Source organism: Anastrepha obliqua, chromosome 3, assembly GCF_027943255.1.
Source record: "Anastrepha obliqua isolate idAnaObli1 chromosome 3, idAnaObli1_1.0, whole genome shotgun sequence".
Lineage (NCBI taxonomy): Eukaryota > Metazoa > Arthropoda > Insecta > Diptera > Tephritidae > Anastrepha > Anastrepha obliqua.
In genome coordinates, this window is record NC_072894.1 from 29,427,721 (window position 1) to 29,453,124 (window position 25,404).

General features: G+C 38.3%; 1 protein-coding gene across 7 annotated transcripts in view; it reads left to right on the forward strand.

Moving 5' to 3' along the window:
* LOC129240122 (axotactin) overlaps positions 1-25,404 on the forward strand; it is a 245,986-nt gene that overhangs the window by 125,197 nt on the left and 95,385 nt on the right. For all 7 annotated transcript variants that reach the window (XM_054875651.1, XM_054875649.1, XM_054875652.1 and 4 more), the window contains 3 exons: positions 7,646-8,511; positions 17,706-17,920; positions 18,157-18,556. In XM_054875651.1, coding sequence (XP_054731626.1) covers positions 7,646-8,511; positions 17,706-17,920; positions 18,157-18,556 — 1,481 coding nt within the window. The remainder of the gene's footprint in view (positions 1-7,645; positions 8,512-17,705; positions 17,921-18,156; positions 18,557-25,404) is intronic.

Consider the following 25,404-nt stretch of genomic DNA (forward strand, 5'->3'; position numbering starts at 1 on the left):
AATAACAAAACAAAATTTGAACAAATAGCGCGTTTTAGAATTTAACACTCTAAAAATCGGTGTTTTTTTGAGTTATTTAATAAAAATGCGAAATAATTGAAATAATAAATAAATATGATTCTAGCAGGGGCGATAGTCATTGATATTGTGAACAACATATTAAAATTTCAGACGATTCGGTTGAATAGCTTTTTATGTTTTAATAGTTTGAATAGTTTTTTTAGGTACAGAAGCGCGCGGGCCGCTTTCTACTTAGTTAATGGGCTGTAGACGCTATAATATTGGAAATTTTCACATGAATATACAGTATATTCTTAAGATACTATACTTTTGAAAGATCGTAAAACAAAAAATCGATTTTTTGCAATTTCTAGCCCACCGGGTCTCCTTAAAGAAATGGGAGCGAAACAGAAAAGTGCATTTGATTGCACAACTTTTGCCAGAAAAGCTTTGAAAAATACAAAAATGCGAAAGCTGGGACTACAAAAAATTCTCGTGGCAATCCACATAGAAAAAACAAAATTAATACAGCAACAACAAAACAAAAAAACTTTTATTCAATTATTGTATTCAACAAAATTTTAATAATATTCTAAGTTTGCTCAATAAGTTTTGCTGTCCGATAAGAAAAAGCATTTTAGGTTTCAAATACTCTTTCTTATTCAGTATACCCTCTCTGAGCATCAATGCACTTCTTCCAACGAGATTCCAATTTCTGAATTCCAGCCCTGAAGTGAGAATCTGAAAGAAGAAGTGCAAAGATACGCTTCCATAGCTGTTATGACCTCATCATTCGATGAAAAACGCTTTCCACGCATAGATTTTTTGTAGGTCTGGCTAGCAGGTCTGGCTAGGAGCCAAATCTTGTGAATACTGTGGATGCTCCAACATTTTGGAACTTTAGTTCATGGATTTTAGTCATTGTCAAAATGCTCTTGTGACACGGTGCATTGTCCTGATGAAAAAGAATTTTTTTTGCAAACTGGGTCTTTCTTCACGATTTTTTTCCTTCAGCTGATCTAAAAGATTATAAATAATATTCAGAATTTATTGTTTTACCAGTTTGTAAGTAATCCATAAACAAAATTCCTTTCGCTCTCCAGAAAACTGATGCTAACACCTTGCCGCTTGCTCGATTTCTGGAAACGAACTCATTTCAGAGCCGAAGAACTTGGTTCACATCACTCTTTAGCCTCCTATTTTGATTTATGATCATAGTGATGGACCCAAGTCTCATTCGTAGCGATGAATCGATGCCCAAAATCCACTTTATTCTTTCAAAGCACTAAATATTGCTGAGAAAGTCGTATTCGAATGTTTTTCGATCCATAGTTAGTGAATGTGCCGCCCATTGTACTTTCTGAAATCCAATACTTCCGTCAAAATATTACTTATACCGCCCAATGAGATACCTGTGGCTTCTACTACATTTCTTTCAGTCACTCGACGATTTTTCAATGCGATATCCTGTATTTTTCCTACGATTTCCGGTATTGTTGCTGTTTTTTGACGTCCTTGACGTTGATCGTCATCAAGACTTGTGCGACCACGTTTAAATTCAGCAACCCAACTTTCTACTGTACTTATTGATAGTGAAAAGTCCGTACACACTTTCAACATTCATTCATAAATTTCTTTTAGTTTTAAACCTTCCAAAAATCTAAAAATAAAAATTCAATTCACAAAGAATGAATAGACAGATTCAAATAAAACTTCACATACGTTCATATGAAAAGTGTGACGACATAGCAAAAAAAAATTAGGCTAGTATCAATCTTATCTCTCTTATCGAACCGCAAAACTTATTGAACAACCTAGTATTTACGAACCTCCTTCCCATGTCTGTGTCTATTTTGTTTGCTTTCACATTTGAAATATCTCCTCTCTTCGCAAGGAAAATCGATAAAACAAGGTTTGAGAAAGAAAAGTTATCGAAATAATCTGAGACTATGTAATGAGACCGAATGGGTTGGTGCGTAACTACCATTCGGAATTCATTGTACGTAGGTTCGAATCTCCGTGCATGAAACATCAAAATAATTTTTTTTTTTAACAGCGTTCGCCTCTTGGCGGCAATGGCAAACCTCGAGTGTACTTCTGCTATGAAAAAGATACATCCAAAACCATTTGCCATTCGGAATCGACTTAAAGGGTATGCGTCTTGATGTTGTTCCACAAATAGGAGAAGGACCTCGGCTAAACACCTAACATAAGTGTACGCGCCAATTATTTACTAATATCTTTTTTTTATTTAATGAGGAAATTTTTTATAGTCGTTATCTTCAGATTCAGATACATATTTTGGATATAAGCTGAAAACTGATAGATGATTTTTTATGAGGAACATTTTCATGGCAGACATACACTGGGGGTTTGCCATTGTCTGCCGCGGAGCGATCGCCATAGGAAATTGGTGCTTCTTGACCGGGGCTTCGAAGCTATGCACTTCGGACCATTCACCAACCCATTCGCCTACAGCGGCTGCCATTTTTATCGTTACACTATTCGGAATATTGGCCCAACTCAACTCGTAGTTATTTTGCCTAGATAAACTTAGTTTGAAGAATATGTATCTCTAATTTTACTTTCTATTTCATATCTTAACACGACAATCTTGAAATATTTTTACTATACTTTTAGCCATATTTATGGGACATTTATCAGAACAAAATATTTCACACTCTCGCTAATTTTGTAAATAAATACTAGATAAATACTTCCTATAGCATTTACCAAACACCGGCGGTAACTTTTTGTATAAAATCAACAAATATTTGTTTCAAGGTGTGTACCTTTCTTGTGGCAACTGATTATTCACTTGTTCTTAAAAATACTATTCAATGCTAGTCACAACCGTTTCTTATCTCCCTGGTAGCGGGCGGGTTCCACATCGAAAAAATTTCTTATTGTTTTAGGAGATCAATATTAACCAAATTTTTGGACCCTTAGTAATAATAAAAATGCTGTCAAACCTTAAGTCAGGGTTTGGAGTATGTGAAATCGTAAAGAGTAATGCGTTGGCTATACAGCAGCTTTAGTAAAACTATCCAATTCCGTGTTGTCAGGTAGATTTTCGGACCAGAGTCGTGTGGCTGAGTATTTTCGTTTTGGAAAATCAGTTTATCGCGTCTTTCTTCATACTTTGCTCTTCACCCTTAAAGAGAGTTCATGCTGTGATACGAGACTGAAAAGGTACCATGGATATACAAGTACAAAAGGTGTTACTAACATAATAGCTAGTCTCTATAACGCCTTATATTCATTCAAAGTGCGTTCAAAATCAGTTGTGGCATACCTGACATCCTTGTCAGTTATTTCTGAATATTTTGATTATATCACATGCCTAATAATGCAGAGTAGGAAAATCCCTTTTAGCAAACTCAGCGAATCCTATGAGGTCCTTTTGTGCCAAGAATTATTTGCCATCCGAAGCAAAATTGTGTGAGTAACTTCAGCTACCACATCATCGGGGACTCGTCAGTAGAATTTTGCTCGCATTCTTACTATCTTCCAACCAGTCGTCGCTCTTTCAACAAACAGCTGTCATCTCCCTTATTACGTTAGCAAATCAGCTGTTTCCTTCAAATTCGCTGAAAGCCGATTAGCGATTTAATGTAGGCCACCTCTTAAATTTCTGTATATCCTGCTTCTCGTTAGGTATTTAATTCATAAGGTGAGACTCTTTATCATTTCAACATTTTCTCATCAGGTATCCAGCTATCGTGAGTCTAAGTTTTATACTTCTCGTTTCCCACTTTCTCGGAACTCAGGAGTCTGCAAGATTTATTGTAATTTAACTTAAAATGTTTCTAACCACTTTACCGCTTTCTCTCATTTTTTTATAATTTTTATTTTTTTCTCCTCTCTTCTACCCTTTGGCATGGTTATGTAATGCTACTATTTACATGTCTAAGTATAGCCCTCGAAAAAAATATAGCAACTCAATATTTTAACAAGTTGACGATATATTTCGTTATTTTTTTATTGTAATAATTTTTTTATAACTTTTTTTTTTAACTATAAAGAGCATATTAATCCAAGTTTCAAGCTTTGTTTATAAAAATTAATCATATATATTTATAAAAATTCTATATATTTTTCTCAAAATTTAAAAGATTTAAAACAGATTTAAAAAAATAGTTCACTGTTTTATAGCACATTGATTTTTAATATCACACAGAAGAAGGTTGAAGTGGCTCTAAATTTCATTGATTTTTACTCAGTTTTTCCCCTGACGACAAATCTACGATTTTTGTTTTTATACGGAGAAAATTCCCAACAAACGGCCAGGAAAAAATTCATCAAAATCGACGAGATTTTCTAGTAACCTCAAACTTGCACTTTATTTCACTAAAATTTAACGGTCTATAAAACCGCATACCCATTTTTCTTTATTTTAATTAAAAAGTTGGAAATCTTGAAAAAACCTTTTCAATATTTCTAATTTTTGCATAAAGTTTCAAATCTGAATTTATGGTTTCTCGTTATATTATATTTAGTTATTGTTCTTATACTTTTTTATACCATACTTGTATACAAAAATAATGAACATTACAAAAAAACAAAAAGTAGTCAAAACTGGTGAAAATGTTAAGTGTATGTCACCTTGTAATCCTTTTGGGAAAGCCACCTTAATTTATTCATTCACTCAATTGAAACGATCAAATTTACAATTTTTGTGCACCTTCACGATAGGTTGCACTAAACAATATTGCTCTATTTGGTATAAAAACAAAACGTGTTCATATAAAAAAAACGTTATTTATACATTTTACGCTTGCATTGCAAAAATAGCCAAATAAACGACCCAATTACTACAGACCCAATTTAAAATAAAATTTTCGAATTTCTCTGACAAGAGATTGCAATTATCACACCAATTTATCTTTCATATATTTCCCAAAAATTGAACTCAAATATTATACACAATCATATTCATTGACTAAAATACAAGCACACGTGTGTATGTATGTATGACCGTTTAGCTTTTAAAAGGTCCTAGCATTTTACAGTACAAATAATAGCTTTCGAATATATTACTAAACTATCAAATTTTGACATGCAGGCACATCGATCCATACACACATTCGTAAATACTTGTATGTTGGGCATTTAATTGAGTTTTTACTCCGTGCTGCAAAACACACCCTGGTGAAGTGCTAGCCGTATGGAGAGCAAGAGCTTATGAACTTTAACTTGTGGGTGTGGGGTTAGTTTGCTCAAAAATGTGTACTTTGCACGGAACCATGGAAACAAATAAGTTTGTAAAATGCAATATTTATATATGTCATTAATGTACTTTCATTTTTTACTCTCCGTGAGCTAACATGTCTTCTGCATTTATGAAGCCAGGAATATTGTTTTTTAGCAACTGCTGGGTGGATTTTGCCTTATTGGCTGGGACAAAATCTTGCTGGAAAATCCAACGCTCTCCACTCAAGAAAGTGTTACTCAACTGCTTCACCACGCCTTCTAAACCATCCTCCTGGTACACTTTTGTCCCGGTCTTAACACCTTTTTCGCAGAAGTGAAGAGATGTAACTCCTTTACAGGACATTCCCCAATAAACCATTACCGAGGCTGGATGGTGTCCACCCTGAACCCTTAGAATAACATTTTTTGCGTCTTTAGAAGTTTAACAAAAATTTTGTCCTTTTGCTTACGCGGTTGAAATTTTCTCATCTGTGAAAAAAATATTATCAGGGCTATTGACCACGCGCCACCGAAAAGCTGTTTGCGTCTGTCAAGTCTAATTTTCTTCAAGCGCGTTGTTAAAAGATTACCTGTTGCGCGATGGAAGGTTTTCGTGTGGATATCATCTCTAATTAGTCTGGGGCGAGGATCTGGTCGATACATTCATTTCCCTGGACATGATTTTCTGCTTTCTTAGGGGATTTCTTCGAATTCTTTCTCGAACGGTTTTCATGACTACACTGGTTCGAACCACGCGAGGACTACCACTTTTTTCTATCTGTCACCTCACACGTTTGAGGAAAACGATTGATGGAGGATCGTGCAGTAAACAAACATTCTAGAAATATTAATCATCTGCCGGCACACTGGATCTTTTAGGGCTGGCCGAAAATTTCATTGATACATATTTTCGAAATGAAAAGCGAAATTGACCTGATCCCCAAACTTAAAAAAACTTTCAAAAGCGAGTGTCTGGTTTCCGTTATTTCAGTGTTGTGTGTGACAGGAATGAAGTGAGCTCCCGGACTTTTAGTACCCAGTGTGCAGTTGACGCCAGATTTTTGGTACGTAAACTTGTTTCTATATAGTATAATAAATTGTTTTTTTTTTTCGCTTAGTATAAATAATTTATTATAAATAAATAATATTTCAGTGAGGCCGTGTGCAAAATGGCCGAACGAACAGCCGAAGACCTCGCATATTCTTTGCGCTTTCTTTCATTTTACTATCTCGAATCTTATTGCATTTCAGGTATCTAAATAATTAAATTTTTTGATTAATACAAAATTTATTTGCCAGGCCATACCTTAAAGCGTCATAATTCACAAGCATTAATTTTTTCTATCAATTTATGATAATAAGTGTGGGCTTTTTAAAGAAATTTGAGTTTTTTCACGAAATGGCTCTTAAATTTTATTTATATTCGAACATTATTTAAACTAAAGAGCTTAACCGGAGTTGTATTTAACATTTGAGACAACCACCCAAATATGAATAAAATAATAAACATGAGTCGGACTTTAAAAGGCTCGATCGTGCTGACCGTACCGGAAAAAATAGTGTGCCGGCGGAGGGTTAGGTTTTTTCAGAAATTCGCAAATCTCACTTGCATTTTTACCAGTCTTCGGTAATGCAATCACTGCTATGTGTTTCTTCTTAGCTCCCCACTTCATTGTTAGCAAGCGAGATTTACCACGAAACTGAGTATAATTTTTGAGTATACAGGGCATACGCACAAAAGGAAAAATAACTGAATTTATTCTCGCTGCAGCATTTTGTCACAGAATTTATGGCAAGACTAAGTATATACGCAAACACAAAAGTTAAGCGAATATACAAATATATAGTACATTATAGAGTATAGCAAAAATGAATTCCGGACAAATACTTACTTTTTATTCCACTTTCTAAAATTTGTTTCATCATCACGTCGAGTTAAACGCAAAAAACGGATCCACACATATTTTACAGTGTTGAACAGTTACATGCAAATTGAAACTGGTTAATTTAAAAATTTTCACACACATACACATATTTTACGCTCATTAAGTAGAGTACACATTGTACGAAATTTATTATGTATATAACGGTGAACGCTTGCTAGAAAGAAAAAAAACTAATATAATTTTTCTCTTCCACTTTTCTCTCCAAAACTAACTAAACAACGCACACACACACATACATATTCAAACGTTTAACATCCGCTTACGCGGAAATGCTACCAAACGATGATAATGGCAACGGAAACGCCAAACTAAATATCCGCCAACTCAACCTTCTGTAACGCCCTCACCTACTGTTGCGGAAATTGAAATACACAAAATTGGAAAACACAATACCACAAACCATCAACACCACCACCATGACCACCAACTGTGTCCGAATGGTGCAACGCAATGGCACCGCAACACCACCCGCTTCATTCAAATTTATTCTTGCTGCTTACACACAGATACGCCTCTCTTCGGACAAACTGAGTTTTGATCTAGTGCCCGATTTGGGTAGCAACCTCACACACTCGACTGTAATCAAAATCAATAGGGCTACCTCTTGGCACTCCGTTGAGCTCGACTACAAAGCAGGCGAAATAACCTTTACCGTTGACTATCATCTGAGGCAGAGCCAAATGTTTGGATTGACTTTTAATATTGGTGATAAATTAATTATTGGCAGTAGTCTTAAATCGGCCGCATCCGGTCTGGTCGGTTGCATACGTGACATTGAAATTAACGGTCATCTAATCGAACCACGACATGTCGTGAAAACCGAACGTGTTGTAGGCGAAGTTGCATTGGATAACTGTAATTATATTGACCCTTGCAAACGACCGAACACCTGTGAGCATGGCGGTAAGTGTTTCGTGAAAGATGATCGCGTCACCTGCGACTGCAAACACACCGGCTATATCGGCAAAAATTGTCATTTTACGAAGTATCGCAAGACTTGTGAGGAATTGGCTCTGCTTGGCTACACCAAATCGGATGTGTACCTCATTGACATTGATGGTAATGGTGTTTTTCCGCCGGCGCATGTAAAGTGTGATTTCCAGAGTTTGGAGAATGCTACGAAAACCATTGTTGAACACAATTTGCCTAGTCAAGTAGATGTACGTTCTTCGAGCGACAATGACTTCAAGTTCAATATACGCTACCGGGAATTCTCGCCAGACATGCTGCAGGAATTGATCTCACATTCGTTGTACTGCACGCAGTATATAAAATATGATTGTTACAAAGCGCCGTTAGAGCTGCACTCGGCCACTTGGTTCACTTCGTCCTCAAAGAACTTGACTGTGGATTTTCTGGGCAATGCAAAACGGTAAGTTGTTGTTTATTATTATTATTGTTGATTTAAACGAAGTTTTGTATGGATATAATTTAAGCAAACCGGCCATTCATCTTATTTGATTTTCTGGATGGCTTAAAATTTTATATTCTTGAACTGACAATATTATTAATTACCTCATTTGAGCGAGTTGAAGTATTTTCTTATTATTTCGTTCATCTAGCACAATTCTCTGCAATTCTCAACAGGCTTTTAAACATTTAAAACCAGACTTTCAACAGCAGTTCTCTTAAAGGGTCCCGATGGTCTAGAATTTTCAAAAAATCGATGTTTTTTTGTTTTGATATTTCGAAGGTGTAGAATATACTGTCAAATTTTTGGAAGGATACTCCCAGTCTTTTCGATTCTACACCCGTTTTAGCAGGTAGTGTCAGATTCGTCACAAGGCGGCATCAATGGTCACATTTAAATGGTCAGAACTTAAACTCAATTATCTCAAAACTCCTTTTTTCGAATCGTCTGAAATTTTAATATGTTGTTCACAACATCAATGGCTATCGCCCGTACTGGAATCATATTATTCCAATAATTTCGTATTTTTTTATTAAAAAGTGTGTTAAATTCAAAACCGCGCCATATTGTAAATTTTATTTTATTCTAGTATCGGGATATAGCTACAGTTATACTGATTAATCATTTTTTTGGTTTTTGTGTTTTAAATAAATAGAAGAACCAAAATGGACAACACTGTCCAGGTCCAATTTTTTGGGAGGGTCAAGTTCAGCGCCATTTTTAAAATTATTAAAATAAAAAAAAAAAATTATTTTTTTATGTAAAGGAATTTAAATAAAAAGCCTAAAAAATTTAAATCTTGTTTTTAATTTTTTTTTTGTATGATACAAAAAAACCCAAATACCCAAAAAACCAAAAATACCCTAAATTTCGAGCTCTATACCACCGGGACCCCTTAAGCCATCTCTTTGCTAACTAAGAACCCCACCTAGATAGTCCAAGCCAATGAGCTCACATTCTTGGTATTTATTTATTTGCATTTATTTATTTTCTTATTTAAATATTAAATTAAAAGAACCTTACAGACTAGATTCATATATTAACTTACATTTATTTCAAGCCTTGAAGTACAAAGTATTCTAACAGACTAACATTAGTCTCAATGAAGATCAATCTTAAAATGAGGGAATATATAAAATAAAAAAGCTAAGACAAAATACTAGTCATGTGGCGCAAATAAAAACATTCTTAAATATTTAACTAAAAAATGTGATGAAGGTGCGTGAAATCGAAATCCAATGCATTGTAGACTAAGCTTAGTTCAGCAAAGTTCTTGATGAGGGAGCGTAGACACCATAACTACTTCGAGAAAATTACCTTTAGACACCATAACTACTTCGAGAAAAAGCAATTTTAAAGAATTCTAAAGGGAAGTTTAAAAGCGATATTTTCTAAACGAGAAGAGCTGTCAATAAAGCCAATTATGATCTTAATGTTAAATGGGCAGCCTAAAATATATCTTCTCTTTTCGAGTGTAGGATTCTCACTCCTTTGGCGTAACAAGATTAACTTCTTTCCGGCATTTCGATGAAGAGAAATTATTTATATCTGCTTAATAATTTTGCACTAAAGATTATTCACACATTGACTACCAAATATAAAATGCCAAAATATTTTAAATACACCTTTAAAATGCAACTTTTACCTACTTACGAATCAATTATAAGTAAGTAGCCATATGATATGTTCGAAGTATTTAAAATCATAAAATAACAAAAAACTCCAGCCGATAAATGTTCTACCAAAATGTCGCTCAAATTCAAATGAAGCTGTTATACTCGGCGATGTGCAGAGAGTAAATAGATGCTTAAAGAGCGTAAGCACTCCATACACAGGGTGTACAAAATAAAAAGCTGGAATACATGTGGAATGATCGTGCTGAATTTAGTTTCCGAATACCCCGTGGCGCGGCAGCTGAAGTTCCCCTCACAATTTGATTTTTCACCATAGTAAATCGAGCATCGATGGCGGCCGCCGTAGCCGAATGGGTTGGTGCGTGACTACCGTTCGCAATTCACAGAGAGAACGTCGGTTCGAATCTCGATGAAACACCAAAATTAAGAAAAACATGTTTCTAATAGCGGTCGCCCCTCGGCAGGCAATGGCATACCTCCGAGTGTATTTCTTCCATGAAAAAGCTCCTCATAAAAATATCTGCCGTTCGGAGTCGGCTTAAAACTGTAGGTCCCTCCATTTGTCGAACAACATCAAGACGCACAACACAAGTAGGAGGAGGAGCTTAGCGAAACACCCAAGAAGGGTGTACGCGCCAATTATATATATATTAATCGATCATCCTTGATATGCACCTACTGAGGAGCATAGCACTCAATACTAACTTCACATTTTGACAGCGCTCTCATGAGCGCATAGAGGCAACGAAGTAGCACTTCACTTTTAACCAACTTTGGCGTGGTTTTTTGGGTTTCGGATCATGTGGATAGCGGCATACAGCCATCTGTTGACTGGTTTGCATGTCAGAATCATACACCCAAGCGTTATCACCTGTTATGATGCGCTGAATAAATGTTGGGTCCGAGCTCACTTGCTCAATCATAATCATGTCTTTAGCCACCTTCTTCCGATGCATTTTTTTTAAAGAAATTCAACTTTCTTGGACCGAGTCGAGCAGCCACGCGTCTCATGCCCAATTGATGGTGTAAAATGTTGCGAATTGATTCGTCAGACACGGTAAAGTCACGAGCTACTTCCCTCAAACTTAAATGATGGTTTTCCAGCACCACTTCCTTGACTTTGTCGACGTTTTCATCCGTTGAAGACGCTGATGGGCGACCAGATTTGGGCAAATCTTCCACGGCTTCTCGTACCTCTGCAAAAGCCTTATATCACTCGTAGGCCCTTGTTTGTGATAAAACACACTTGCCATAGGCTTTCTGCAACATTTTCAATGATTCGGCACACACAATTTTCGGCCAAATTCTTTGCTCGATATTTTTATCCATGGTGAAAATCGCGGAGCCCACCCGCGGTTGACTGATATAATTAAATGCCAAAAACAAGCTAATTAACAGATTACGCTCACACTCTGCGACACTATAAGGACAGCTGTACCAACACTCCAGCAAAAAAACAATCAGACAAATGTGTAACGAACAGTTCCTGATATTTTTTGACAAAATGTATATATGTACGTGAATTATACAGGTAACCGATTTAACTGATGACTATTAAATTGGGTTATACTTTTCTTTTACCTTTTCAACAATTTTCTATATTTTCTATAACACCAACTAAACTAAATTCATATTCATACATACATTTGTCAAGAGTAAGTCTTAAACATCTCAGTTTATTATCAATTTTACCACACGTATGAAAGCAAATGGGCAGCAGTTTATTCATATTCCAATGTACGAGTATTCGCATTTTAACGATATTGACAAATCCAAATTTTGCGGCCACAACATTTCAAATCCAACATAAATCGTAATTTAATGTTGACCTGACATTCGTACGAAAACAAACATCTAGGCAGGCCAGCAGACGGCCAACCACACAGACAACAGACCTTAAGCACTAACACTTGATTATTAATATAAACTGACTTGGCTGCAATTTGCGTCTTGTCACTCAAACTGAAATGCCCGGGAAGCAAATTGTAATGCACTGAGTGACAATTTGACTTGCCTTTGCATTGCTCCTCTCCGCCCACGCTTCATCACTTAATGCTCGACTGCATTCGTTTGCTCATTGTAGGTGCGTTTATTTTAAGTATGTATGTATGTGCGCACGTAACTGTTTGCGACTACATCGCACACAAGTCCTCACCAAAGGAATGCTACAAGTATTGCCAACACTTTGCCATTCATGTACTTGTCTCCGTTGGTCATCATGCAGCTACGTATAAATACGAGCGAGTAATTTCTGTCAACAATGTTGCCAACTACAATGATTTGTGAACAACTAACTCATCAGGCAGCAACACTAATAAACATACAGCTCATATTGCAAAATTACAAGTGTTGTGATTGAAATACAAAAAAAAAGGAAACATACTCGTAGAAAGTGCCTAGCACAGTAAGAGAGTAGCAGCGGTAATAACAACATGACACTTGACAGATCACTTTTATTATAAATTTGCATAGAGAAATTACCAGATCAGCAATGAAAATGTTTTGGGTGTTAGTATGTGATAAGCAAATAGGCCTGGGCAACTTACATATATGATGTGGCAATTGAATCTGAAAGTTATATTGTAATATAATATATATATATTATAAATATACACACGCGTATACGTAGTATATATCCTGTGTCATAAGTATTGACCAAAATATTTAATACTAATATATAATGATAATATTTGCAAGAATAAAACCGTTCGTGCACTTTTATGTGGCATTCGAATGGTTCGGAATGGAATTAAAGTAAGGTTTTAATGATTGTTTTTATTCTAAATTCTCTCTCCTTGACTGGCGCGATAACCGCTTACGGGTTCTTAGCCGACTCATACAGGTCATACAGCTCATCGTCCCATCGCCTGCGATATTCGCCGTTGCCAACGTGGAAAGGTTCAAAAATCGTCCACAGAATCTTCCTCTCAAACACTTCAAGGGACACCTCATCGGATGTTATCATCGTCCAAGGACGGGCATAATCAGAGCCTTATAAAGTATTAGAGAGAACTTTACTCCTCAATTACCTACTTATTCCAAAATAGCTCTTATTGGCAAGATAAATTCTACTTTGGATTTCTAGGCTGACGTTGGTATCGGTGTTAAAGCTGGTTCCTAAATAAACGAAGTGTCTGACAGTCTCAAAACCATAACGGTGAACAGTAACGTGGCAGGTGAGTAGAGGCACTCCGCAAGTTGGTGGAGGAGCTGGTGAAAGGGGGCTGCAGGGCAATTGCCTACGCGGCTGACGTGGCACGACTTGTTAGAGGAACTTGATGCACGGATATCTAAGCGCAGTTGTTAGATGGGCAACGGATTGCGGCCTGTCGGTGAATCCTCTTAAGACGGAGGAAATATAAAACACCCCGGTTTGAACTTCCCTCACTAGGGGCGCTCCTCTGAGGCTTTCTGACAACGTGAGGTACCTACGTATTATCCTTGACAGCAGGCTCACATGGAAGCCCAATATTGAGGAAAGAGTGAGGAAGGTAACAATCGCCTTGTATGGGTGCAAGAGCGCAATTGGCAAAAGATGGGGCCTTTCGCCTAGAGTTGTTTTTTGGCTATATAATACTATGTATGTAAAGTCATAGTCTGGTGGAACTCACTAAAGAGGTCGACATTGGTTAAGAAGCTGGAGAGAGTTCGGCACTCATTGGAATCAGTCGGGCGCTTCGAACGACTCCTACTCTGGCGCTCAAGGCAATGTTAAATGTAGTACCCGTAGACATCGCAGGCAGAATTGCCGCCACACGTGCCGCAATCAGACTGAGGGGCTCGGGCTATAAGCTCAACCTCACTTATGGACCCTCAAGCATCCTTAGAAACTTCGACTTCATCCCCCTGTCAACGGGCCAGTGTATACCCTCGCTTAGTCCAACCGGAACCTTCTCCACTCATATTCCATCAAGGGAAGAGTGGAGGGGGCTACACTTGGGGACAGGGTCTGGGGAACTTGTTCACGGATGAATTGAAGTTGGAAGGAAAGGTTGGCGGAGGAGTTTTTTGCGAGGAGCTCCCCATCAGACTCAAATTCAGGTTTCCGGACCACTGCAGCGTATTCTAGGCAGAGGTAGTCGCAATCAAAAAGGCAGTTGATTGGCTGCTCACATGCGTACTAACAGTCAGGAAAGTAAATATTTACTCCGACAGCCAAGCGGCAATAAGGGCCCTCGGGTTAGTGACGGTGCATTCGAAACTGGTCAGGGAATGCCTGACCTCACTTTCGACTGCGTCCGAATTCTTTGACAAATCCTCATCTGGGTTCTTGGTCACAGCGACATTGCGGGAAACTGTGAGGCGGATGAGCTGGCCAAACAGGGGGCATGTGAGGTTATCTCAAGGCGAAAGGAGAGAATTGGCATCCCCCTGACTACCTGCGGTCTGCTCCTGGAAAGATGGGCATCGCGCCAACTCAGCGAGCGTTAGGTAAGTACACAAAATTATAAGGTCGCGAAATTCTTCTGGCCACGTGTGGACCGGGGGCGCTCGGGCGAGCTTCTGAGGTTCACAAAATATTAGCTCTCGAATCTGGTGGGTTTTCTCACAAGTCACAATGCGCGAGGAATACATGCTGTGAGACTTGGAATTACCTTTTTCCGATAGATGTATGGAGGATGAGGTGGAAATATCTTAGTACCTTCTCCTTAGCTGCCCTGCTCTGACGGAGCTAAAATCCAGGCATCTTGGCTCTTACTTTTTTGCTACGCCTGCTGATATAGCTGGCGTTGACATTAAAAATCTGATGAATTTCATCAGCAACACAAAGCGGTTGACGCAAACGCAGCACAGTCATCGTTCGTAATCCGCACACTTTAAACCCACCCTCATAACCGTCCCAGCACCACCTCTCCCCGCCCTCTCCCTGCATCCCATCGGTCTTCCTCTTTCACCTGACCTTCTTCATAATGGTACCACAAAGGACGAAACCGTTTTTCCTAGTCCAAGTGTGCTCATTCCTTGCGCAACCATACCAACCTAACCTAACCTAACATGAGTGCCGTGCGAGTGCACCGACTGTTTGTTTGATGACAGGAGGTACTTCGTATTGTCCTCTCTTACCACCAGACCCCTGCGCTTTGCTTTTTTATCTAGCTTGGAAAGGGCAGAACTTACAGCGCTGTTGTTGAGACCGATGATTTCAATATCTATGCCTTATGCCCCGAAACCCAATAGACACAAATCGTGGGCATTTTTTATAGCCCATTAAATTTTGATGTAAAAAGTGTCTGTTTTTTAATCCTCTGTGCAATTAAATGGCTCAATTTTGACTTTGATTATGCGTTATGATGTTTGATGCGTATTTAAAGCAAGTAAAGAAGTCATGTCTTCCGAATGGATACAAACGCTCCGATTCTGAAAGTATTCGATGCGGTAGTAGCAGAGGAAGGGGAAGGCCTTCTCTGCGTTGGAAAGATCAGTTGAAGATGGGATTTGGTTCACTTGGTGTGTCCAACTGGCACTGGTTAGCACGAGAAATAAACGACTGATGCGCTTTGGTAATCTCGGCCAAAATCGCGGTCATAGCGCCAATCAAGTAGAAGGAAGAACTAAATTCAATCCGAACCGAACTTTATACGATTATAACCACACACATTTGTGCTGGCTGATAATCTTCTGGAGATCAAACAAACTCACTGGCAATGAAAATTAAAGCTTCTAACATCAGCGGCCGCTGTAGCCGAATTGGTTGGTGCGTGAGTACCATTCGGAATTCACAGAGAGGACGTAGGTTCGAATCTCGGTGAAACACCAAAATTAAGAAAAACATTTTTCTAATAGCGGTCGCCCCTCGGCAGGCAATGGCAAACCTCCGAGTGTATTTCTGCCATGAAAAAGCTCCTCATAAAAATATATGCCGTTCGGAGTCGGCTTAAAACTGTAGGTCCCTCCATTTGTGGAACAACATCAAGACGCACACCACAAGGAGGAGGAGGAGCTCGGCCAAACACCCAAAAAGAGAGTACGAGCCAATTATATATATATATAACATCAGAGGAACGATCGGTTAGGCTTAACTTATCAAAAGCAGGCGCGGCTTTTAACCGATCTCAATAATATTCATGGCGGATCTATAATAAATATTGTAGAAGCAATATGTGTCACAAAGCGTGTAGTTAAATTTCGTGCAAAAAAGACTACATTGATATCGTCAAAGACATAATTTCCAACGCTGAATCCGACCCAATATTCATCAAAGGCATCATTACGGGAGATGAGACGTAGGCTTATGAGTACGACATGCAATCCAGACATCAGGCGAGTGAATGGAGAACTCCCAATGAACCGAGACCAAAGCAACAACGTCGTTTTCAGTCGGCTTTTATGAATTACAACCGTAATTTACACCATTGATTTTTGCCAGAACATCAGACGGTTAATAAGGATCTTATGAGATGTTAACGTGCAGCAATTCGCAAAGAAAAGAAAGAATTTGTGGGAAAGCAACTTGTGGATTTTGTGTCATGATAACGCACCGTCGCACAGAGCCACCATTATCCGTGAATTTTTGACCAACAATGAGCTGAATACCATCCAAAAGCATTTTTTTACATTCTTTTCTGCTTGATCGAACCAAAACAACATTATGGGGAACGCGTTTTAACAGCCCAAAAAAAGTAATGGAAAAATCGAAGACGGCTCTGATGGCTAAACCGAAAGTTCCACAAGTTTTTCGAGAGCTGGATCAAAGCCTGGCATAAGTGCGGTGCAGTTGATGGGGAGTACTTGAAGGCGATAATACTACTTTTGAGGAACAAACTTCTATTTTGAATTTTCTGAATATATTCCGGGAAATTTTTGATCAAGATGACATACTATGGAACAGTATATTTCGAAAGAATGCGCTGAACATTCAAAATAACTCTACATTCAAAATAACTTTTCAGTTATAAAAACTAACTCACAGCGCGCCTCTCGTCGAATGCATGCATTAAAAAATCACATATTACAAAACATTTTATATGGAAGAAAATATTTAGCATAATATGCAGAAATTTTTTTTCAAAAATTCACACTTTTCGGAGTTACTTGAAACTTGCACTTCTCTATACGAAAATTAAATGAGTTATTGAATTGCATGCCAACAAGTTTTCTAAAGTTTCTGATTACAAAGTTGAACATTTTTATGACCATTTTTGAAAGTTGGTACAAAGTTTGAAGCAGTGATTTATCACGGCACTTATTAGGCAGGTAATGAATTACATTTTTATATAAAATTAACGAAAACAATTTTGATTGCAAAATATTTCATATATTAAAAATGGTAAAGCTATCATACTTAATTATGGGTGAAGAAGTCTACCACGGCCAAGTAATACAAAACATTTTACGTCACAAATACAAATTCACTAAATTCACTGTTAGGCATAAATTCCTCTCAATCCAATTTAAATGCCTTGCTTGACTTTACTAAGCCGTATTTTGAATCTTTCTTTTCATACATTTTTCTACTCTTTCCTTTTGCTTCTTTTGCATTTCGTCTATTTACGTACTCACCGAACCGTTTGACTGTGGCAGTGGTGCATGTCCCTGCTCCATCAACAAAACATGTGTGGACCCAAATCAATCATGCAACTGTGATGTGAAGGAAAACAAATGGTATTCGGATGAGGGCTACTACAATGAGCCGTACAGTCTTGGCATTACAGATATGTATTTTCTGCAACAAAAGGACTTGGAGGAGGATTCACAGGGACGTATAACGCTCGGACCGTTGGAGTGTGTCGAAACGAGTGAGTGGCTACAATGCAAACTTGTGAATGTTATTTAATATAGGAGAAGCTCCTTTTGTTTATTTATATGTACATTTATTATTACACTCATCCATTTTCAGTTTATATGTATTTGTGTTATTTATATACCTCTCTTCCTGTGCTTTATCTCTTTTGTGCTGTGAACTTAAAATTTATTTACCCTACATACGATTACTACAATAATTTTAAATTGCTTTTCATTTCCTTTCTGCCAGACACCCAAAAGTATGTCGTCACCTTCACTACATCGCAATCGTATATAGAAGTGCCTGGATGGCGGAAAGGTGATATTGCCTTTTCTTTCCGCACCACCGGCGAAAAAGCCATTCTACTCTTCCAACCGCCCATACGTCCAAATCATCCATCCTTTATGGTGGCACTCACCGGTGACTATCAGCTGACATTCAACTTTACCCTCAGCACTGGAACAACACGAGAGCTGGTAATTAACTCGCATCGTAAGCTAAATGGCGGCGAATGGCATAAGATTTGGATCGACTACAATCAGTATCACGTACGTTTCATGATAAATACGGACTATCAAATGGTTGATCTGTTGGCAGAAGAGGAATTTGGACCATTCGAGGGGAGCATGTACATTGGTGGGGCAACGGCGTAAGTAGAGCATATAAAATATATACAATAGTTGAATTTAATCTCTACCTGTAAAAATATTGAAACTGCCAGCATACGCTATATAACACACGGGCTGCAAAGTCCCGGGCCTAACAAAGAAAACATGTTTTTTTTTTTATTCAAGACTAGTTTTATTCATCAACGTAAATTCCATTAAGAGCAACGCAAGCCTGCTAGCGCCGCTCTAACATTTCAATAGCACTTTTGTAGAACGATTTATCTTTTGCCTCAAAATAGGCCTCACTTTCAGCGATAACCTCTTTATTCGAGCGAAATTTCATACCAGTAGCCAGTAGCTGGAAGCCAAATCTGTGGATGTGGGATCAACTTGAAGACCGATTCATGTAGTTTTGCCATTTTTTGTGGCACGGTGCGTTTTCTTGATGAAACAAAATTTTTTTGTTTGCCATATGCGGACATTTCTTTGCAATTTCGACTTTGAAACGTTCATTTGGACGAGGTTCACCAGATTAAAATCTGTCCGCTCAGATGACGATCGTTTTGATTCTGGTATAGTGATGGATGCATGATTTATCCATTACAGCTTAATAGATTTATAGATGGCCAAACACCGCTGAGAATCATCAAGACGTTCTTCCAGTGACCAAACGCGTCACCCACTTTGAACGGAGGTTTCTCATAGTCAAATGCTCATGCAATATAAAGCCAATATGTTCCTTTGATATTTCTACGACGTCAGCTAACTCACTCAACTTCACTTTTCTATCACTCAAAACGATTTTGTAGAATTTGTTGATGTTTTCTGATGTTACCACCTCATTTGGACGTCGACTGCGTTGTGCATCATCGGTGTCTCCACGACTTTGTTTGGAGTCAGCAAACCATCGCTTTATTGTTCTTTCTTTGTTTTTGATGGAGTGGAGACCTTATAATACTTTTGAAGCCTTACTTTGCTTGAACGGTATTTTTTCCCATCAAGAAACAGCGTAAAATTAAAATACGAAATTCCATTGTTTTGAAAATAACAGAAGTAGCGTCACTTACAGCAGAATAACTCACGAACTAATGAATAGAATGTCATGAAATGTCAACAGCTGTTTTTTTAAGGCTGTTTAAGAGGTGAATACAATAAAACTAGTGCCATCTATGTGTTAGGGTCGGGACTTTTCAGTCCATGTGCTATTCAGCTGACCTAAAAACAAACGTTATGGCTTCTGCAAAGCCGATTTCCACATTTTTTACCACATTTTACCATTGTGCTCTGCTATCTTTTTTGGCGAAAATTCGTATTGGTCATCATTACGCCGCCCTTGAGTTATTATGGCAATTTTTTTTTTTTTTAATTGTTATTATGGCCAGAAATGGAAGTGGAATAAAGGAAAGATGGAAAAAGTAAATATGGCTTACTGACTTCATGGGAAAAGCTTGAGGATATTTGAAAGTATGATATTTTGCTGTATATACGTATGAACATTTATTCACCACCACAAATGAGCCATTGCAGCGTTGACGTTGAGTACATCGTGCCAATTTGGATTTATCGATTTAATTGGAGTCTTAATATATGCCATTAACTGTACTGTGATTCAGCCAACATTGATTTATGCAAGCGTGGCATGCTTTCATGCACACACATACAAATATGTACACGTATAAGTAATATTCAGATGCATTGGCCGTGGCAAAAGAAGTGAAGTTCAGTAATACTAAATACATAAATACAACTTTGTAATCCCTACCAACTGCCAAGCGTTATTCACATTTCCCAGAAGTGTTGGGAGAAATACGAAAATCAATCACTTTAACGGCACCTTAATTAACAGCCAGTGCTTCTGCAATCTTTTCACAATTAATCAGTTCGACTTTTCGCTGCTTTAATTTTTATTAATTGCACTCACTTGCTGTGGCTGTACAAACCTGCACGCAGACGCGAATCACATCGTAATCACGCATAATCCCCTTCAAACTGAAACTTTACTACCTTGTGATTTACGCACATAAATACACACCTGTAAACATACGAGAATCCTGTCGGAAAATTATCCGAGCTAGTGGTCTACAAGTGGGTATCAAAAAGGCCCTGAAAATTTTAACTTTCAACTTGTCAAGTCAAATCCAACGCCTTTCTCGCTAAGAGATATGTTTTTAAAAGAAAGCTCTTTAATCTATTATTGAGAGAGATAACTTTCTTGCTGCAGCTACTTGAAACATATGCCTATGCAACCGGAAAAAAGTTAAGTTCGTGTGCTCTTTAAGAATCCATTGTAAAAGTGATCACCCAAAATAACCTCAACCAACAAAAGCTTCAAAAGTTTTACAGAAACCCTTCAACTTTGTTTGGGAACATTTATTCTAGAAGACTCATTCAAATTAACTCATCAAGGCCAGTCGATAAAATCCAGGAAATTATATTGGACGTTCGGCAAGTGAAGGTGTGCGAAAACAGATTTACCGTAAGATGGGTGTGGGATTTCTAACAACTGAAAGCAAAGTTTGACGACGGGAGTCACGGGAGTATTAGGCGATTGTCAAATGAGTTTTGCGCCATTTCTTAGCCTTAGACAGGGCCACCGAGTGCCTTGTCTTAGACAAGCAACCTGGCTAACTTAACCTAGCCTTGAACAAAACAAGGAATCACCGCAAAACACCAGAGGCCAATAGTTAAAAATATTGGACTTCTCGTGATGAAGCTCTAATGAGTATGTCGGCTAGCAACCGATATTTTTTAGCATACACAAGTTCTTTTCTTGGGGTCTGGTTATTGCCTAATTGAATCAAAAGCGACTGCCGTCGGTGGAGAAAGAAATTTGCTTCTACTTAGGCAATAGATCGGCACACTAGTCCGCGTTCACTTTACAAAATTTATTGAACTACATAGGTCCAGTATGGCTTTCAAAACCTTTAAATCTATGTTCTGAATGTACAATTTAGTCATTCTGCCAATTTTGACATATGGCTGCCTAGTTTGGCGGGTAGTTCTTTGAAAGGTTGAAGCTGGTCACTCTTAGATTAAAGAAGGTTGGCCTCTGGAGACAATCTTCTGTAGGATATGATAGCATTTTGAGGCTGCTTTCTCCCTCCTTCTCTGTACTTCGTACAGATTTTTCCATCTACAAATTGAGTTTTGTTCCTAGAGTTTTCTTTCCAAGCAGACCGGATTGAAAGGAGGGGAAGTCTGCACGGGTAAATGTACCTCTGTTTTCACCGATGGATCCAAGGGGGAATCCGGAGTTCGAGCGATGGTTTTCTCTAGATTAGCCAATATTTCTGTCTCTTCACGATCCTGTATGCATGCAAAATGCTTAGTGTTCGCTGTTGGAAGGGAGACATAAATATCTTTTCCGATAGTTAAACTTCGTTCAAGGCCCTGTCGTCGCCATGTTGTAGCTATCTTCTGGTCAACTCCTGTAACGAGGAGATCAAACGTCTTGAATACGCAGGACGCATTTCTCTTATCTGGAATCCAGAGCATAGAAATATAAAGTGAAATGAAATTACCGATGAGCTTGCTAGGAAAGGGTCGACAGAACCGGTTTAGTTGTCCCCATTGTTATTGTCGATGTAGCAGCAATACTAAATCCTGTCAGTGTAATGTAAATCACAGATCATCTTCGTCCAGCTCATCTACGGTAGCCCCAGGACACTTGCTGTTTCGACAGGTTGAATCCAGAGGAAGAAGGGTGTTGGATAAGTGAGTTGGATGGGGCATATGAAAAAGTGGTTAGTATTGTGCGGCGTGCCTTCAGATGCTGAACATAAGTTTGGTATGGTGAATTCAATTCTGGATAGGTAGGAATTTAACCTGCTACAATATCCAAAACGTAGTTGTGCCAACCCAGTTGTGCCCATCTAAGCTATCGGTGTCGCCTTGATAGTTGTTAAAGGGAAAGTGCACAATTTTTTCCGAAAAAAGCGCAAGACAGATACAGTTCCATCTTAACGTGTACTATCTAAAAAAAACTTTGGTCTCAGCACGACTGAAGCAGGACGCTTAAAGTGCTAGGGAGCTTCAATTTGCAAACACTCACTGGGTGATCGGAACTCATGCGGCGACGCTTGCACTTCCGTACAACCTCCATGATAGAAGTTGTGGTGATCGAACAGAGAAAGCGACTTTTGAACACTTTCTTTGCAGATGTCCGAGTCTGGCGGCTAGGCGCCGTTTCTCTCCTCCATTACCTCAACAGCACTAGATGCCTATAAATGATTTTTCTTCATTTAAGTTTTTGAAATTTTTCGCAGGTAGTGGTCTACATTATGGTATCACAACGGCACTTCAGTGCTACTTATTGTGTGCCCGTGATACTCTTGCTATTTAACCTATCTACCTACATAGGTTACGAACTGCTCTCTCACTGTCACATATTCTTCTGGCTTATGCCCCGTCGACTATTTCTTGTTTCCAAACATAATACGAGGAAATGACTTTGTGATAAAGGATTTGATACGAATAAGAGCATCTACATATGTAATATAGGTACACTTCTACAAGAGCTCATAGTTGTATCGTATGCTTCTGCTTTTCATATTTGTTTTTGAAAGGTGCATTCTTGTACCAGTTTTAGCAGAGGCAGAGCTCGACAATTTTTCCTTTGATATATTCCCTTAACCGAAATGTAAGTATTATTGAAAAGCCTTCTGCTATTCGGAAGTGGCTTGAAACTGTAAGTACCTGATTTGTGCAGGATTTTTCTGCAGGGTATGCGTTCATAGTCGCGCTCTTAATTCCCATGCTCTTTGCTCGCACTCACTTCGCGTAGCTTAATTCGACAACTTGTAAATAAGTGAGCCAATCAAGCAATCAATGTATAGAGTAATGAAATTGATTGCCTTGCACAGAACTTAAGCATCAAGTGGAAATTGCGGAAAACATTTCAATCGCATTACAAAAGTGCACACACTTTAAAGGCAAGTGGAAAGCTCCTAATAGCGTAGCTGCAAGTAGGCAGAGGAGTTTTACTGAATGAGCATTTTATATATATATTGGGGATGGGTGAGACAAGATCAAGGCCTTCAAATACTTGCAAATAATTGATATTTATTAATCAGTAGTTTAGAGTTCTTATAAAATAAAAATTTGTAATTTGCTTTGCCATATTTCACTTGATTGATTTAGATTTAAGTCTGTTATGAATTGTTGCAATTTTGTTTTAATTTTTTTCATTGAGTTTTATTATAATCGAGTGAATTTATAAAAGTTGTCTGCGCTGGAGCAGCAAAAGCATTTCCATACATTCTATTGTTGCAATTTTGTGATTTGAATGTCAAAATTGCAATGATAATTTAAACAAAAAAATAAGGCAACTTTACTTTGTTAAGTGTGCAAAGCTTTTTACGATTTGCGCATCGAAATGCGAAAGAAAACCATAAAACATTTTTCTCCATGGCATTTAAATGGTTTTCCCGATTTAATGACTTACATGGAAAGAGGTAAAACACTCCATAAGCAAATATCTCACACAAAAAATGCACAGACATACGATCTCATAACGTGTAAGCTTTTAAAAGAGTTACCCACATGTGACTATAAATATATCTTCTCTTCTTCGTGATTGGCGCGCTAACCGCTTCCGCGATTTTGGTCGAGTTTATCAAAGCGCGCCAGTCGTTCCTCTCTCGTGCTAACCGGCGCCTATTGGAAATACCAATTAAAACCAAATCCTTCTCCACCTGATCTTTCCAATGTAGACGAGGCCTTGCTCTTCCGCTGTTACCGCCAGCTCGTACCGCATCGAATACGGGGCGTTTGTATCCATTCGGACGACATGACTCAGCCAATGAAGCCGCTGGATCTTTAGTCGCTGCACTATGTCGATGTCGTCGTAAAGCTCATACAACTCATCCTTCCATCGCCTGCGATACTCGCCGTCGCCAACGTGTAAAGGTCCAAACATCTTCCGCAGAATCTTTCTCTCAAACACTCTAAGGGACGCCTCATCGAATGTTTTCATCATTCAAGCTTCTGCGCCTTACGTTAGGACGGGCATTATGAGAGCTTTGTAAATAAAGTATTAGTTTTGTTCGTCGAGAGAGGACTTTACTGCTCAGTTGCCTACTTAGTCCAAAGTAGCACTTGTTGGCAAGGGAGATTCTCCGTTGGATTTCAAGGCTGACATTGTTATCGGTGTTAATACTGGTTTCTAGATAAACGAAGTCTTTTACAACCTCGAAGTCATAACTGTGAACAGCAACGTGGGTGAAAACACATGAGTGCGCCGACTGTTTGTTTGCTTCTTAGTACTTACAAAAAAATCTGAACAGTGTTAGTTCCTGGTTGAAAACCTGGCGTATGACAGCTAATCAAACCAAATCTAGGCCGATTACTTTCACGCTTCGCCACGGCTCATGCCTTTATGAATCTCTCAACAACGCTTTAACATCTCAGACAGATACGAGTAATGCTATATATTATACTTAGGTATTCTGCTAAATAGGCGACTCACGTGGCGATCGCATATATTTTTAACCGTGAAAATGGCTTGAAATTGAAGTCCGTTCACTTTACTGGTTACTTGGCCACAAATCAGCATTGTCACTAGACAATAAAGTCCTCAAATCTAACCTGGAAATGCTGCAGATATTCCAGTCAAAGATGTTACGCGTGAGTGCCAACGCGACTTGGTTTGTGCGAAGCGAAGCATTGCACCGATATCTAAATGTTACAGCAATTTGCGAAGTAATCAGCGGTACAGCAGTCGCCTTGCCACTCATTCAAATTCTCGAGCAGCTAACTTTTTTATTAACACCTTCACTTCACGGAGATTAAAATAATGTATGCCTAATGAATAATCAAATATTTAAAGTGTAAAAACGTATAAAACTACATATCGGTGGTTTTCGAAAAAACGAGAAAAATCAAAATTAAC